Genomic DNA, 16,370 nt, shown 5'->3' with positions numbered 1-16,370 from the left:
TTTAATTTTATAATTATCTTTTAATTAATATTAATTATCTATATTTAAGTAGGAGAGAAAAATTAGATGGCTCCAATGAATGACATGTGTCCCTCTATTGATTTCTTTTATTATCTATTATATATATCTATACATATAATAAAAGAAATCTGATTGAGGACACATGTCAATCTCTCAATCACTCTTAATTTATGTTTCTCACCTAAAAAATAAATAAATAAAAAAATAAAATAATCATAATCATCTTATTGTTATTCTATTCCTAAAAATAAGCCATATTCCTAGATATTTAAATAACATAAATTTTATGTTGTGTATCGATATAAATAAATAAAAAAATAATAATCATAATCATCTTATTGTTATTCTATTCCCCTAAATAAGCCATATTGCTAGATATTTAAATAACATAAATTATATGTTGTCTATCGATTTAAGTAGAAAAAATCATTAAGGTATGACTAGAGGGCATAATTAAATAGCATTCTTTCCGTTCAAAAAAAAATAAATGATATTATTATTAATTAATACTATCGCACAGGACGGTATGACTAGAGGGCATAATTAAATTAAGGTTTTTTACTTATAGTTTGTTAGTTCATTTTAAGAAATTGTATATATAGTTAGGTTTTTATTATTTTTTTTTTGTCATTTTATTAAATATTATGTTATAGTCTTGTGTATTATATGGATCCAATGATTTCAATAATGAAAACTGTTTATTTATATTTTTTTAAATAACAACAAATAATCATGTTTAAATAGTCCTGGACTGAATTTAAATAAATTTCCGTCATTAAAGGCTAAAAATTAGCTTATATATGAAATAATGGTCATCATTAGAAATCTAATATAAAAACGCTTTCGTAAAATCTATTTTTGGTAAGCTTTAAACAAAAAAATAACATTATAAGTTATAAATAAAAATATATTTGAGGTATGGGTTGATTTTGTGAGAAGGTTTAAGAGACCTAATCTAACAAAAAATATTGATTAGTTTAACATATATATTTAAAGGTCGAATATTAAGGTAAAGATTTTAAAATAAGAAATGTTGATAGTAACTAAATGAAATTATTTCCGTTTATTGTTTCTTAGCTATTTATTATTCTTTATTAATAGAATATTTCATTTATTTACTATTTCTTTTTCCAATGTTTCTAATTTTTTTCTTATTTAATAATTTAATATTTTATTAACTTAAACCCGTGTAATACACGGGGTTGTAATCTAGTATATAATAAACATGAAAAATATGGGCTGATGTGTCAGCTTGTGGTGCAATCTCAAGGGAATTTGGGCGGGAAATAATATTGGCTAAGATGGAAGCGGGATCCATTTAAAATTCGGGTCACCCATCTCTTAAATATGGATCCTATATATTGTCTTTAACAAACCACAATACTTCACAGACTCACTTCTCTGGAAACCTAGGTATCAGCCACCGTGTTCCTCATTCTTCTTCCTTACGATTCAACTCAAACCCTAGCTATTAGCCACTGTGATCCTCATTCTTCTCCGTTGTTCTACGATTGAAAGTCTACAATTGATCGGTATGTATTAATCATTTTGGTATTTGTTATTTTGATTGTTAATTTGTTCCATCTTTGATAGTTTTTCCCGTTTCTGTTAATGATGTTTAGATTTTCTTTCTGATTTAGGATTTAATTAGTTGATTAATTTATCTTGATTTTCTTTGTAATTTAGGGTTAAAAATATCATCAACGGTTTCAAGTGAAGATCCTCATGTTTTCATCATATAATAGATTCTAATGTTTTCGATTGTATTTAACCACCGTCTATTTCCGATTATTAGTTTTTTGGTTGTTGAAAAGCTAAGCATGAGTTCAATGGAATGATAAATATTAGGTTGTGGTTGTTTCGTAGAACACTGAACATCATTAGGGGACTATCAAAGTCAATTTTTATTAGAAATTGACTTATTATTGCAATAACAAATTCCTTATACAGAAAGTAATTTATGCTTGTGACAATATGGTATATTAGAACAATTTTTCACTATTAATGATTACCAGTGGTTGTAAAACTGATGTAAGTTTATAGTGTAGTTTCCTTTATCTTGATTTGTTATAAGTTTTGTATAACAAATGCATACTGACCTAAGAATTGCACACATGAGACTGTCTTCTCCTGTTCATTATTATAACATTATAGTAATTACGGATTTAAGTAAAGGTGGCATATTTTGATCATATATATGTGAATGTGTCGATTCCGATTTTGTCTTTTTTTGTTTTTATTTCAAATTGGTCAATTGGGTAAGGGAAAAAAACTTAAAAAGGACTTTATTCAAACGGGTCAAAAGTTGTTCAGAGTGTATTTTTTAGCGCTTAAACTTTTCTAGGTCGTTTTACTCAAGAGTTAATTATTGTAGAAATCATATGGTGTGACTTTATATGAAACTCCAAAATATTCATAAATGTAAAAACTTTTGGAAAAAAATTTTCAGGTCAAGCCCAACCATACTCATTTTGACCCGTTATCCAACCTGCACGGGCCACTTTTTTTCACCTCTGCCATCGAGCTTCAAGAAGTGAAACACAACATCATACTTGTGTTCATTCTACGAATCACAAAAAACTAATACTTGTAACTAAAAGCATTATGCATTTCTAATTGCAGCAAGCAATTGAAAGTACTCTTGCTTAAAAGAAGCCCAAGGTTGTATTTGTCCTAGGTGAGAACTTTGGGGTAGAAGACATATCATGTTTCAGTTTTAAGCTACTTCTGACTTATGTAATTGCCCAACTATCATTATATGAATTGCTACCCCGCCGCCGGTTCCCTTCTTCATAGTTCTGCGATTTCGAATTCGATTAAGGTATGCTTCTGGATTTTTTATTTTTTATCGATAATTAGGTTGTAGGTTTTGTCTTTGATACACTCAACTTCAAGAGCTCTAAGTTGTAGGTTATTTGTAGGTTTTCTCTATTTTTAATCGATTTATGTCTTCGTGTCATGGATGTTGATTCATTGGTAGTTGGTCACATGCTCTTAAATTCACACATCATGAAACGTAATTTATATTTCGAATAAAGACATTTTTTAATTTGCAGTGGTGAGTTTGATTATTTGGTTGATGGTTTTATATTTTCGAGTGGACATGGGAAATTGGCAAGGCAAATGACATTCTAGATGGCATTTTTGGATATAAAAAAAGTGTATAAAGGTATAATATAAGGAAGTTGATATGAACTTGTGAATGTGTTTTAAGCTTTCTTATATAAGTTAGTTGGTATTTTATGTATATTAGTTTGAATCACCAAAAGGTTATTACACTTGATTTTCGTAGCATTAAAGGACTGAAATTGAAACCCTTTAATGTTCCACGAAATGCTTTACAGGTGTTCGACGAAATGTGCAAATGGGATAGAGCTTCTGTTGAAATAGAAATTGTAGAATCCACATTCCAGAGAAGGGCTGAAGATGTTCCCAGTTCTGGTACCATTTAAGTTTGTTATTTTTATTGGGGTTTTTTTTTACAATCTGTGAACATGAATTCACAAAGAAAACACACAACTGGATACGAAGAGAGATTAATTGGTGTTTTGTGGGGTTTTTTTGAACATGGTCTTAATCATAAGCCCTTTTATTATATCCTTGGATATGAGGCAATTTTATGGGGTATTTTGTTTACTAATGTTTGATTATAGTTTCTGTACAGGGTCACCATTGGATTCTAGACCCACAATACCCTTGCCAGATAGAAATTTATTGGTGTTCATTCTTGATAGCCTTCAAAAGTGAGTCTTTATTGCTTTTGCTTTTATGGATAGAATACATCTTAATTGCTGTATTCTCTCTTGATTCATAGAGTTTTATTTATGGTTATCTAAACTGTTATGCAGGAAGGACACTCATGCCATTTTCTCTGAACCTGTCAATCCGAATGAGGTGCGTTGTTTTGTGGTTTACGAGTGCCATTCATTGTTTTTGTTTTAGTTTTTTACTTATATGAAGGGTTTATTTATATGCGGCCCATGTGTTGTGTGTTTCTGAATCGCCACTCTTCTTTCGATTCTTGATTATGAATGTAGAATTGGTTTGTAGTTCACGACTTCATTAAAAATAACATAAGCATGTTCATTCAATCGTTCTATTGAGGTGTCAATCAAAACTTGAATTTGTATTTTTCCATTCTTTAAATATAACTTTTTTTTACCTGTGATTTGTTCTTTATTGGGTTTCCGGTGATGGCTTAATTCAATTTTAGCGAAATAACTACATCAATAAGCAAAGAGTAGCCTTTTCAATTTATCAAATTGGATTAGGTATGTAATATGTTGGAATATGATTACTTGGATAATCAATTTTTGAGAATGTAAATGGGTTCTCTTGAAATTGTAAAGTTGCAATTAAAAGAGTCTTTTTAAAATCAGGCATTTGATTAATTTTGGACATAGAAAATCACAGTTAGCTTTTTAGGTTTATGTTCATTGAAGTTTAAATTTCTATTACTTCTCTTTCGTAGGATTTTGCAATTCTCTTGTACGACCCACAACAAATATTAATGGTCAATGTTGCAGCTGTATGAGGAGTAATTGGCTATGAAACTGAGGTAATTTTTTTTATTGTTTATATTTAAAAATTTTATGTAAAAATTTTATTGTTTATATTTAAAGAAAATTTATTGCTTGAGGAGTAATTGGCTAGAAAACAAAGTTTTTTTTAATATATTAGTAAGAGGTCAATTTTCCCAAAGTTGCAGCCACAGCCAATGATGCAACCAGACTGCCATCGCCTCAACTCCAACAACTTCTCTAACATAAAGTAAAACAATAAGGTTTGTCTTTCCTTTATAAGGGTGAAGGGAGTGATTGAACACTTGGAATAGGTAAACTCCCAAATCATCCAATCGTATAGCGTCATGTCAATTGTTTACCTAATGCTAAAAAACATTGGCGGTGTTTACCTAATGGGGTTTAGGTAAACTATTTAAAAGAAAGAAAAATGTGTGATTGGTTGAGAAGCAATGGACCCCACCACACACCCTCTCTCTCCCCCTTTCCCTCCCTTCACCGCGTCGGAGAACCTTCACCGAATTCCCCCCTCCCCCCCCCCCCCATTTCAGTAAATGTTGATCGGTAAACAGGTTGGCAGTGGAGTGGGGTCGGTACCGAGTGGGTTTGCCGCCCCCACTCCGTTCACCCTAATGATCTAAAAGTTGAAAGCAATGACCAATTACGTATATGTTAAAATGATATCCCATAACGAAAGAGAGTATATTAGATCCAACATGTAAAAGTTTAAAACTTATGCACAATGATGGATTGTCATAATATTTGAGTAGATTCAGGGGACATTTTTAGTCATTATACAAATTTAGATGTGAAAGAATCTTTAAATTTAGGGGCATTTGTCATTTTACAATTTTTCGACAAGTTTTTTCGATGCCAGAATCATCATAACTGAAACCAAATCTATACTTGGGTGGGCCTACATAACAATATCCCAAACTTTAATTGTATAAAATTTATTATTACTTTTTGAACGTTATACATAATACATTTCTTGAGATCTAACAAGTTTTATTTTATGTAGTTGTTTGAATTCAAGTATCATGTTCATTTAAAGGTTTTGATGCACATGGATGCAGGTCAAGTTAGGAAAAGCCTATCAGCTAAGCCACATGCAGATGGTTATTTCATATCTTTAAGTAGGTTATTTTTCTCTTCTCATACGCATGCTCATCTTGGGTTTATTTTGAACTTTCCTTGATACTTCTTCTTTGTAGTATGATAGGATAGTCATTTAACTGTTTTGGTAATATTGATACTTTACCTAATCTTTGATATGATCTATGTTGCCCCTATGTGACACTGAATACGAAACCAGAGGTTGAGCAGAAGAAGCCCACAAAACCAGAGAATGAATGAACCGAGCAAACCTGGTTATACCTCAAGTGTAGCAGCAGCAACAACTTTTAGATGTTTCTAAGGTTAATCTAAAGAAGTCACCGCCATTAAGGTTCAGGCAACTTTTTGGCGTTTCTTGCTAATATTTTCTGAGTAAACTCCGCTTAAAACTGTTATATCATTTCATTTTAAATACGCTAATACAAAGATTTTGGTTGTTATTAGGCACGAAGAAAGTTGCGAGCCTTCAAAGGGCATGTGAGGTTAAGAGTGTTGGTTCAAAGCTACGCAGTTATAGAGCTCCAAAATCAAATACCGTTCGCGGTCCACTATTCAACTTGGGATGTTTTATTTCCAAAATGTTACTACCTGATCCAAATTACATTTCTAAAAATTCTTTGGTTTATAGTCAATTGTTTTTTGGCAAATTGGAAAATAATAATCCCACCATTGTGAAATTGGCCAATAATAATCCCAAGTCAGGAATTAGCCACCAATAATCCCACCTCGTCCATTTTTGGAAAATAATACTCCAAATGCTGACGTGGCACTTTTGTCGTTTAGTGTCGGTGGATTATTATTTTCCGAAAATGAACGAGGTGGGATTATTAGTGGCTAATTCCTGACTTGGGATTATTATTGGCCAATTTCACAATGGTGGGATTATTATTTTCCAATTTGCCTTGTTTTTTTGTGTGAAATGATATATTAGTTGTCTTACCAAATTGATATTAGAAATAAATTATGTGAAAGCCGTCAAGCAACGTGCGTCTAGAAAACATAATTACCCACGGCAACGCGTGTGCATTTCCACTATTGTAAGTGAAAAGATACTACATATTGCAAGTGAATGATAAATTGATTGGGCTTATGGGTTTTTGATACATTGATTAAAAGGCTTTTGCAAACCCAAAATTGTAACAAGTTAACAATTTGTCAACCACAAATCACAATTGCCAAGTGATAGCCTATACGACAACATACGTCATTATGTTGGACAAACACCTAGAGGTAGCTGATTGTGTTACTGTTATTTTTTGCTTATCATTACCAAAACTAAAAAAACAAAATTTCTCATTGTTTTTCTTGGTTGTAAGCTAATTTCATTTTTGTTTATATGATTACTATATTATTAAAGTCATTTTTAAATTTTATTACAGCTTCAAATACGCCCATTGCGAAGATCGATAATTAAGAGTGGACTAATCTCATGTTACTTTTAGTAATTTGTAAATGTAAAATTATTTGTCTTTTTCTTGATGTTTTTGTACACGGCTTATAAAGAAAAATTCATACCTAATAACACTTTATTTGCATTACTTTTATTGATACACTTATAATTAATGTAATTTGTATTTTCCTACCCGGGTCGCCACCCGGGTGATAACCTAGTATAGTATATATAGATAGATGTTCCAATCTAAAAACATAAAATCATATAAAAATCAGAATGATAAGAAAAAAAAAAACTTACATGAATACCTTTTAACAAACTAACATAGTCAATAATATCCACATATCTCTTAAATTACTAAATCTTCTAAAGGATGCTTATTGCAGAAGTCTTCAAATTACAAGGGCCTAAAGTGAAGAAAACAAAAGCCGATACTTTTATTTTGGCGTGTAGAAATTGAACAAGAAGCCCTGCTTTCCAAGAAAACACACACAAACACACAGAGGTCGAATTCTCCTTTTGGGCGCAAATTCGAACACACATTCATACAATCCTTCAATCAATTCATCACTCAAAGCAAATCTGATGGAACTGGAACTTCTCCGATCGAATCTGTCAAAAGTTCGTATTCCCGAACCTACAAATCGCATTTACAAACAGGAATGCTGCATCAGTTTCCACACTCCGGTGAGTTTTCACTTTAGCTTTTCGTTTATTTCGTTTTTTAGGTTTTCTAAACTAGGTTTATGAACTTTTGGATTAAATAGGGTTTTGTGCGGTGTCTGTTTGGGTGAAATTAGGGTTTATAATAATTGTATGCATGTTTCGTAGTGAAATTGTGTAACATGTAGGGTTTTTAATAACTGTATGCATGTTTTGTTTATGATTTGTAGTGAAACTGTTAGGGTTTATAACAATTGTATGCATGTTTGTTTATGATTTGTTGTGAAACTGTGCTATTTTATGATTTTAGATGTTAATTGCAACTGTTTTTGGATGCAAGAGTGTTATGATGTGTGAAATACTGAAATATGGCTTATGAAAGTAGATAATTAGGAATGTTTGTAGGTTTTAGTTATGTGGAGGTTAATTTTTTGACTAGATTGTAACTGGAGGGTTTGGTGTGATGATATAATTGTTTTGCATATGTGCATAATGATGTGTTGTGAGTTTAATTTCGGAAGGTACGGATCATACTTATGATGCCGAACATATGTATTTTGTTGTAATTTGGTATGAAGCTTAGTTCGCGCGGTTAGAAATCGGTTCTTGTCTTCTTGAAGAGTAAAAAAAAATCTGTGCAACTCTTAAATAGGAAAGTAATATCCGAGTTTTTTAGATTGGAGTAATATTATATTCTTGCTTTGAACCGTAATGTCAGCAAATCATTGGTTTTAACAGTTTCTTAAATACTAGATTCGTATTTATTTTATCTTAAACTGGAAAGTAATATTTGAATTCTTATATTTGTGTTTCTCTTTCTTCAGAGTTCAGAAGGTGGATTGTTTGTGGATATGAACACGTTTCTTGCCTTTGGGAAGGACTATGTTGGTTGGAATTTCGAGAAAACGGGTAACCCAGTTTATCTGCACATAGAGCAAACCAAAAAACCGATTCCTGAAGATAGACCTTTGAAGAAACCTACGCTCTTGGCTATAGGTATTGCATGTGTCAAAATTCAACTTGCACTTGTTGATTTTGATTCTATATATACGGCTTACTTTTGTAGGTATTGATGGAGGATTTGATAACCAAGAACCCGAATACGATGAAACTTACAGCATAGTAATATTACCAGATTACGCAACGTTGCCTTTTCCGTCAGTGGCATTGCCCGAAAAGGTTTTTCTTTAACACTTTTAGTTCATCACTTGAAATAATTTTATTTTCCTTTTGTGTGTTGTCTACAAAAGGTTAATTCATGTTTTCGTAACAGGTAAGGTTGGCAGTTGATGCAATTTTAATTGCGGAGGGTGCTGAACGTAAGGAGCAAATTGCATCATGGACAGCTGATAAAAAGCAAGTTAGTCAACATGCATTGACTTTAAAACAGATAGATAATGGTGTCAGAATTCCTCCATCTGGATGGAAATGTGCCAAGTGTGACAAAACTGAGAATCTGTGGTTGAATTTAACGGATGGAATGATTCTTTGTGGGCGGAAACTTTGGGATGGCAGTGGTGGTAATAACCATGCTGTTGAACATTACAATGAAACTCATTATCCGCTTGCTGTTAAGCTTGGAACAATAACTTCTGATCTGGAAGGAGCAGGTAATGTCATCATGCCCATTGGTGATTCTACATCACATATGATTAGTGCAAGCGTTATATGTTTTTTCAAATATAATTTTGAGTTCTATATTATGGCAGCTCAGATGTTTTTTCTTATCCGGAGGATGACAGTGTGACTGATCCTCTTCTGGCTGAGCATCTGGCGTTTTTTGGTATCGATTTTTCCTCCTTGCAGAAGGTAAGTATAATAATTCTTTTTGCTTTTTGTATCTGTGCAGATTGTATCTCATGAACTGATTTACGTAGATCATATGTTTTTGTTGTTAGAAATTGAGTCTGGTTGTGTATTATAGTCTCTTGAGGAAATCCCCTAACATTTCAAATAATAAGAGGCATTGATTACAATTTATATGCATGGTTATGTTTTATTGGTATTCCAGTTTTCTAAAAGCTAGAATAGCATTTGTATGCTATTTAATACTTTTGTGAATCATTTTGCTTTTAAAGTTTTGACAATTTCTAGTGGCGAATTTGACTGTTTGAGTTTTTGATAGTGGTATCTTGATTAGGGCTGCAAACGAACCGAGCAAACACGAACAAGACCTTGTTCATGTTCGTTTGTTAACGAAATATATGTGTTCACGAATTGTTCATGAACACTTACCGAACAAGATTTTATGTTCGTGTTTGTTCATTAAGTAAATGAACATGTTCATGTTCGTTTGTTTTTGTTTGTTAATTTTAGGTAACAAAACAAACAAACGAACATGAAGACAACCTAATGTTCATAAACACATATGGAAACAAACGAACACAAACAAGTGTTCATGAACAAAATATATAAAACACTGATACTTGCCAAATATTTTATTTGTCAGAATTTTGAAGTATTTAAATAATATATAAAATCTGAAAACACTAATGAACTATCGAACACAAACTAAGTAGTTAATGCGGTAAAATATCGGATATCGGTCAAGTACTGATATTTGAGATATCGGTTATTGCGGTGGGATATCGGTAGGATATTGGTAATTTTAAAATCGTGCTAAATTTATATATATAAAAATTTAACACTAACAATTCAGTATACTCTCCTGCTATTAACAATTTAACCTTTTGTAACTTGCAAAACACTAACAATTGTAGCAAGTAGGAACTCACTAAGACTTAAAACACTAACACCTAACAATTAAGACTTAAAACACTAATAAAACAATAAGAAGAAAGGCAAATGGTAGAAGTAAGAAGAAAGATACTGATATCGGGAAAATCGGTGATATATCAGTTAAATATTGGTCCAATATCGTTCAAATATCGGTCAATATCACCGATATTATCGGTACCGATATTCTGACTGATATTTTGTACCGATATCTCGGCAGGGGACTGATAACCGATATATCACTGATATATCGGGATATTAACTACATAGAACACAAACAAACATAAATAAACGAACGCTTGATATCGGGAAAATCGGTGATATATCAGTCAAATATTGGTCCAATATCGTTAAAATATCGGTCAATATCACCGATATAATCGGTACCGATATTCTGACTGATATTTTGTACCGATATCTCGGCAGGGGACTGATAACCGATATATCACTGATATATTGGGTGATATATCTGGATATTAACTACATAGAACACAAACGAACATAAATGAACGAACGCTTCCTCTATTCATGTTCGTTCTTTAACTAAAAGAACGAAATTTCTTGTTCGCGATCGTTCATTTATTTAACGAACTAACACAAACAAACTTCCCGCTGAATGGTTCACGAACTGCTCGTTGAAAGTTCGGTTCATTTGCAGCCCTAATCTTGATAAACATTGTTTGGATGGTTAAATAAGGACATTGATATCTGACTTCATGTAATTTTCAGACAGAAATGACAACAGCTGAAAAGGAACTTGACCAGAATACGAATTTTGACTGGAATCGGATTCAAGAAAGTGGGCAGGAAGTTGAACCACTTTTTGGACCCGGGTATACAGGACTCACTAATCTTGGTAACAGGTAAAAAAATATTTTTTTTAATGAAATATTCTTTAAAAACTATAGCCATTTTTGCTAATGTCTCATGGTTCCATCTTTTTTTTTTTTTTTGTTGCTGCAGTTGCTATTTGGCTGCAACTATGCAAGTTATCTTCTCAACTAATTCGTTTTGCTCACGGTCTGTAAACTATTGCATTTTGATGATCTCTCTACTTGTTTGTTTTCTTCATGTTTCATGTCATCTTGTCTTTACCTTTGCCAGATACTACAAGAACCAAAGTTTGAAAACGGCTTTTGATATAGCTCCTGCTGATCCAACTGTAGACCTGAATATGCAATTGTAAGCTGTTATCATATTAATCGTTTAATTGACTACCATTTATGAGCAATTTGCATCACTTTCTAAAGTTTTTCTCTTTACTTTGTTTGGCAGAACTAAACTTGCTCATGGTCTTCTTTCTGGTCAATATTCTATTCCAGCAGTGCATGTATGTTGATGATAGTAATTAATAGTTTCGGAATTAAATTGCATTTTTTTCTTTTATTGCGACTTCACCATCACTTGTTTATTCTCCAGAATGATGACGTGGACTCATCTTCAAGTGCTGTAAGTCTGACCCTTATTTATTTTTTCATACTATTCTAACTTTTTTTTTTTGTAAATATCTATCTACTAACATGGTATCTTTTCTGTTGCTATGTTAGAAACAAGAAGGCATTCGTCCCAGAATGTTCAAGGCGGTAATTGCAGCCAGTCATCCCGAATTTTCAACCATGCGTCAACAGGTATTACAAAATATTCCGAACATCGTTTTCTTCCTATCATATCTTTTGTTACTATATTTCTAATGTAGATGACTGAAAATGAATTATATATAGGATGCACTCGAGTTTTTTCTACATTTAATTGACCAAGTTGAGCGGGTTAACGCCAGCAATCCCGAAGCAGATCCCGCAAGGAGTTTCAAGTTCGGTATTGAAGAGCGCCTTCAGTGCCCTTCTGGGAAGGTTGCTTACAATAAAAGAAACGACTACACTCTTTCCTTGAATATTCCACTAGAGAAGGCTACCAACAAAAGTGAGTTTTATCTCTTTTAATATTTAAATTTGAGTAAAATGCCATTTTTGTCCCTGAGGTTTGGCCAGTTTTGCGACTTTCGTCCAAAAGTTTATTTTTCCGCATCTGGATCCAAAAGGGTTGATATTTTGCCATTTTCATCCGGCTCGTTAACTCCATCTATTTTTTCCGTTAAGGCAGGGGTATTTCTGTTTTTTTGTTAACTTAAAGGGCAATTCGGTCTTTTTCACTTTATGTACAAACATTTAAAACACCCTTACTAAATAAAAGTTAAGTCTCCTAACTTTAGGTTAACAAAAAGATGAAAATACCCGACTTAACGAGAAAAATAAATGGATTTAACGAACCAGATGAAATTGGCAAGATATCAAACCTTTTGGATCCAGATGCAGAAAAACGAACCTTTGGATGAAAGTCGCAAAACTGGCCAAACCTCAAGGACGAAAATGACACTTTACTCTAAATCTTCTTTGATATTTAAGTTTTTACTCACCAGAAACCATCTTTAATTTATCTTACTGGTTCTATTAATTTCAGAGGAGCTAGAAGAGTTTCACAAACTGAAGGCGCAGAAAGAGGCAGAGGGAAAGGACATGTGAGCCAGATATACCTTCGTTTTTTACTGGCTTTTTATATTTTTAAAAAACACACAATTCATGAAATATGTTCTTTTTATCGTAACAGATCTTCAGATGAAATCGTACGCCCGAGGGTGCCATTAAGTGATTGCTTAGATAGCTTTTCTCACCCAGAGGAGGTGCAAGGTTTCTATAGCACTGCATTAAAAGCTAGAACAACTGCTATCAAGTAATCTTTTCTGTTTTCTGCTACATTTTCAGTATTCATTATCAGTTTTACGGATTTGACCACTATACAAATTTAGCTACAAAGGGAATGTGTCATATGCGTTGGAAGTCACCAAAAGTGTATTTCAATCCAAGCTATTTTATTCAACAAGTTTGACTATCAATTAAATAATATTGTTTTTGTAGTCGTATTTTATAATCTGTACACTAATTATTTATAAACAAGTTGAAATTTTTATGTACGTGGGTCAAATATAATACATTTTCGTGCTTATTAGTTATTATTATGTACATTTTTTGTTGGTCTACGTTTTGTTTGGAAATGAATGGGTTTAAATATAATACGTTTCCACTAGGCGGTATAAATTCAAGTTACTTTACGTTTTGACTCCGCCGCAATGCATGGTACCATATTTTAACGTAAAAAAACTATTTTCTTACGTGCTTATTTTTAAGTACGTTTCGTTCTAATTCCAAGTTGGTTTACCGTTTACGTTTCGACGCAAATTTTCTCGGTAACGAGTCAGGTCAAATATAATACGTTTTCGTGCTTATTTTCATGTGCGTTTTCAGTTGTTCTACGTTTTGACGTAAATTTTTGTTCGAAATTGAGTCGGGTCAAATATATGACGGTATAAGTTCGAGTTACTTTAAGTTTCGACGCCCGTCGGGTGAAAATACTAGTTTTGAACAATATGTGTTTCACGTCAACCCAAGGACCCAACCCACCTTTGTAGGTGGATATTCTTCATGTGCATGTTTCTTGTTTTAAATTCTTAACTTGTTTTTGACCTTTTGACTTATTGTATTTGTTACCGCTTTTGGCCTCCCAATAGAACTGCCGGTTTGACTTCATTTCCCGATTATTTGGTGCTGCATATGAGGAAATTTGTTATGGAGACTGGTTGGGTGCCAAAGAAGCTTGGTACATACATACACGCCTATCTCTATACAGTTTTTTTAGTTATTGTAAAATAATGTTGACATTTTTGGTTACGGTTTTAGATGTCTACATAGACGTCGATGATGTCATAGACATTAGTCACATGCGAAGCAAAGGTCTTCAGCCAGGCGAAGAATTGTTACCTGAAGATGGTATTTCACGCTACTATATATAATATAATATAATCATATAGTGTTAGTTTAATTTAGTTAATTTTTAGTGTTCGTGATTTCGTTGTAGCAGGAGGTGAGGAAGAGTCAACAAAGCTTTTGCCTAATGAAGATATTGTTTCTCAACTTGCTTCAATGGGATTCAATCATCTTCATTGTCAAAAAGCTGCAATCAATACTTCAAATGCCGGGGTGGAAGAGGCAATGAACTGGTTGCTTTCCCACATGGATGACCCAGGTTATTTATTTATTTATTTATTTACGAAATTTGTTTGTTGTACGTATTTATTTAAAGATTAAACAATATTTTGATGGGAATTTCTTCCACTTGTTTAAACTTTAAACCGTGTAGACATTGATGCTCCTATTCGTAAAGAGGCAAAAAACGAGGTTGATCCATCAAAAGTTGCTACACTGGTCTCTTTTGGATTTGATGAAGAAATAGCTCGCAAGGCACTGAAGGCTTCGGTAAAGATTCTTTGTTTTTTCTTTTTATTTTTAAATTTGAGTAAAACGCTATTTTCGTCCCTGAGTTTGGTCAGTTTTGCGACTTTCGTCCAAAGGTTTGTTTTTCCGCATCTGGATCCAAAAGGTTTGAAATCTTGCCATTTTCATCCGGCTTGTTAACTCCATCCATATTTCTCCGTTAAGTCAGGGGTATTTCTGTCCTTTTTGCTAACTTAAAGGGCAATTCGGTCTTTTTCAGTTTATGTAAACTCGCTGGAGATGTGTGAAAAAGACCGAATTCCCCTTTAAGTTAACGAAAAAGACGGAAATATCGCTGACCTTCCGGAGAAATATGGATGGAGTTAACTAGCCGGATAAAAATGGCGAGATTTCAAACCTTTTGGATCCAGATGCGGAAAAACAAACCTTTGGATGAAAGTCGCAAAACTGGCCAAACCTCATGGACGAAAATGGCACTTTACTCGAAATTTTTTGAATTCGTATATATCTGTTTGTTTACTACAGGGTGGTGACATTGAGAAGGCAACAGATTGGATATTTAACCCGAGTGCTGCGGCGGACGCTGCTACATCAAGTAGTGTGGATGCCACATTATCCGATGGGGATGGAAGTTAGTCTCTCATACTTTTTTTTTTTATGCTTTCAGTGTATATGGACAAAGAATATTAATGTTGTTGTCTTGCAGAATACCGACTGATTGGACTGGTGAGTCACATGGGTACCTCGACTCAGTGCGGGCACTATGTAGCGCACGTGTACAAAGAAGGAAGGTGGGTGATTTTTAACGATAATAAAGTGGGCGTATCTAAAAATCCTCCAAAAGACATGGCATACCTCTACTTTTACGAGAGGATTCAGAGTTGAGTATTTCCTTCCCGTTTGACTTGGGAATTCGGTTTGTATTCAGAAGAGGGGAAAAGGAAAAGAGAGGGTTGGCGCTAAAAACGGTTGATAGTTAAAAGTTGTTGGAAATTGATCAAGTGCTAAAAACGTTGTTGGAATACTGAATGTTTTTCTTGTCATGTGGTGAAAAGAGGGTAGAAATTTAAAACTCATTTGGTCGTTGATATGCCAATCTTGATATTTCTTCTATAAAAGAGTATTACCTTCTTATTCTGGAAATTTACTGATCCCAAGTGCCGGTTTTAGCCTTTTAAGTGGTGGAAATTTCTAGGATGGCAAACAAATCCAAAGCATTCGGGTATGTGAATGGTTTTAAAATATTCCACTATGGTATGGTATTAGGTGATATACTCGTTTTTTTAGTTTTATATTTTCAACTAGGGTTAAGACCCGCCCGCGTTGCGGCGCGGGTACATCGTAAATATTGAATGGATTAGTCCAAACGTTATATGATGCATTAAACATATGAAAACACACACTTCGACATATCTAGTTGAACTCAATGTAACCTATATCAGCAGTGTGGTTGGATCAAACGTAAAGTAAATCAAATTCATATCGAACAATCATAACGTATTATATGTGACCCAACTCATACATTGAAAACGTAACGGGTATGAAGGAAAATATGCACATGTAATCGAAAGGGATTAATTAAAGCTTTCGTAAAAAAAGGGAGAAAAAGAAACCATAATTTGACTCCAGTCGGTT

The 16,370-nt window shown here is 33.2% G+C and overlaps 2 protein-coding genes across 4 annotated transcripts; both read left to right on the top strand.

Annotated features, from left to right (window-relative positions):
* The first annotated feature begins 1,244 nt into the window (after nucleotides 1-1,244).
* Nucleotides 1,245-6,655, top strand: LOC110929654. 2 transcript variants are annotated; one of them, XM_022172822.2, is made up of 7 exons: nucleotides 1,245-1,553; nucleotides 2,644-2,842; nucleotides 3,366-3,462; nucleotides 3,686-3,764; nucleotides 3,870-3,915; nucleotides 4,493-4,579; nucleotides 6,102-6,655. In XM_022172822.2, exons 2-6 carry the CDS (start codon nucleotides 2,780-2,782, stop codon nucleotides 4,553-4,555), a joined length of 348 nt encoding a protein of 115 aa, XP_022028514.1. In that variant the 5' UTR covers nucleotides 1,245-1,553; nucleotides 2,644-2,779; the 3' UTR covers nucleotides 4,556-4,579; nucleotides 6,102-6,655. The 2 variants fall into 2 exon arrangements, with proteins under 2 accessions (XP_022028514.1, XP_035844365.1); XM_035988472.1 differs by having other exon boundaries at nucleotides 1,251-1,553; nucleotides 3,675-3,764.
* Nucleotides 6,656-7,504: 849 nt separating this feature from the next.
* Nucleotides 7,505-15,878, top strand: LOC110929653 (ubiquitin carboxyl-terminal hydrolase 14). 2 transcript variants are annotated; one of them, XM_022172820.2, is made up of 20 exons: nucleotides 7,505-7,737; nucleotides 8,538-8,709; nucleotides 8,780-8,892; nucleotides 8,987-9,323; nucleotides 9,428-9,522; nucleotides 11,179-11,312; nucleotides 11,413-11,469; nucleotides 11,554-11,631; nucleotides 11,725-11,779; nucleotides 11,869-11,898; nucleotides 11,997-12,077; nucleotides 12,171-12,369; nucleotides 12,907-12,964; nucleotides 13,054-13,176; nucleotides 14,012-14,100; nucleotides 14,181-14,270; nucleotides 14,359-14,526; nucleotides 14,641-14,756; nucleotides 15,261-15,366; nucleotides 15,442-15,878. In XM_022172820.2, the coding sequence occupies exons 1-20, from the start codon at nucleotides 7,636-7,638 to the stop codon at nucleotides 15,618-15,620; spliced, it is 2,382 nt and encodes a 793-aa protein (XP_022028512.1). In that variant the 5' UTR covers nucleotides 7,505-7,635; the 3' UTR covers nucleotides 15,621-15,878. The 2 variants fall into 2 exon arrangements, with proteins under 2 accessions (XP_022028512.1, XP_022028513.1); XM_022172821.2 differs by having other exon boundaries at nucleotides 14,362-14,526; nucleotides 15,442-15,867.
* The last annotated feature ends 492 nt before the right edge of the window (nucleotides 15,879-16,370 follow it).

Source organism: Helianthus annuus, chromosome 3, assembly GCF_002127325.2.
Source record: "Helianthus annuus cultivar XRQ/B chromosome 3, HanXRQr2.0-SUNRISE, whole genome shotgun sequence".
In the NCBI taxonomy this organism is placed as follows: Eukaryota; Viridiplantae; Streptophyta; class Magnoliopsida; order Asterales; family Asteraceae; genus Helianthus; species Helianthus annuus.
Note: the sequence above shows the minus strand (reverse complement) of the source record. Positions and strands in the feature narration are given on the sequence as shown.

Bases quoted from the DNA above. Each gene is read 5' to 3' on its own strand.
- LOC110929654 (XM_022172822.2), top strand. From the start codon at position 2,780: ATGAATTGCTACCCCGCCGCCGGTTCCCTTCTTCATAGTTCTGCGATT. The intron at 2,843-3,365 runs GTATGCTTCTGG...AATGCTTTACAG, and splicing joins CGATTTCGAATTCGATTAAG to GTGTTCGACGAAATGTGCAA. The intron at 3,916-4,492 runs GTGCGTTGTTTT...TCTCTTTCGTAG, and splicing joins AACCTGTCAATCCGAATGAG to GATTTTGCAATTCTCTTGTA.
- LOC110929653 (XM_022172820.2), top strand. From the start codon at position 7,636: ATGGAACTGGAACTTCTCCGATCGAATCTGTCAAAAGTTCGTATTCCC. The intron at 11,470-11,553 runs GTCTGTAAACTA...TACCTTTGCCAG, and splicing joins ACTAATTCGTTTTGCTCACG to ATACTACAAGAACCAAAGTT. The intron at 12,078-12,170 runs GTATTACAAAAT...AATTATATATAG, and splicing joins TTTCAACCATGCGTCAACAG to GATGCACTCGAGTTTTTTCT.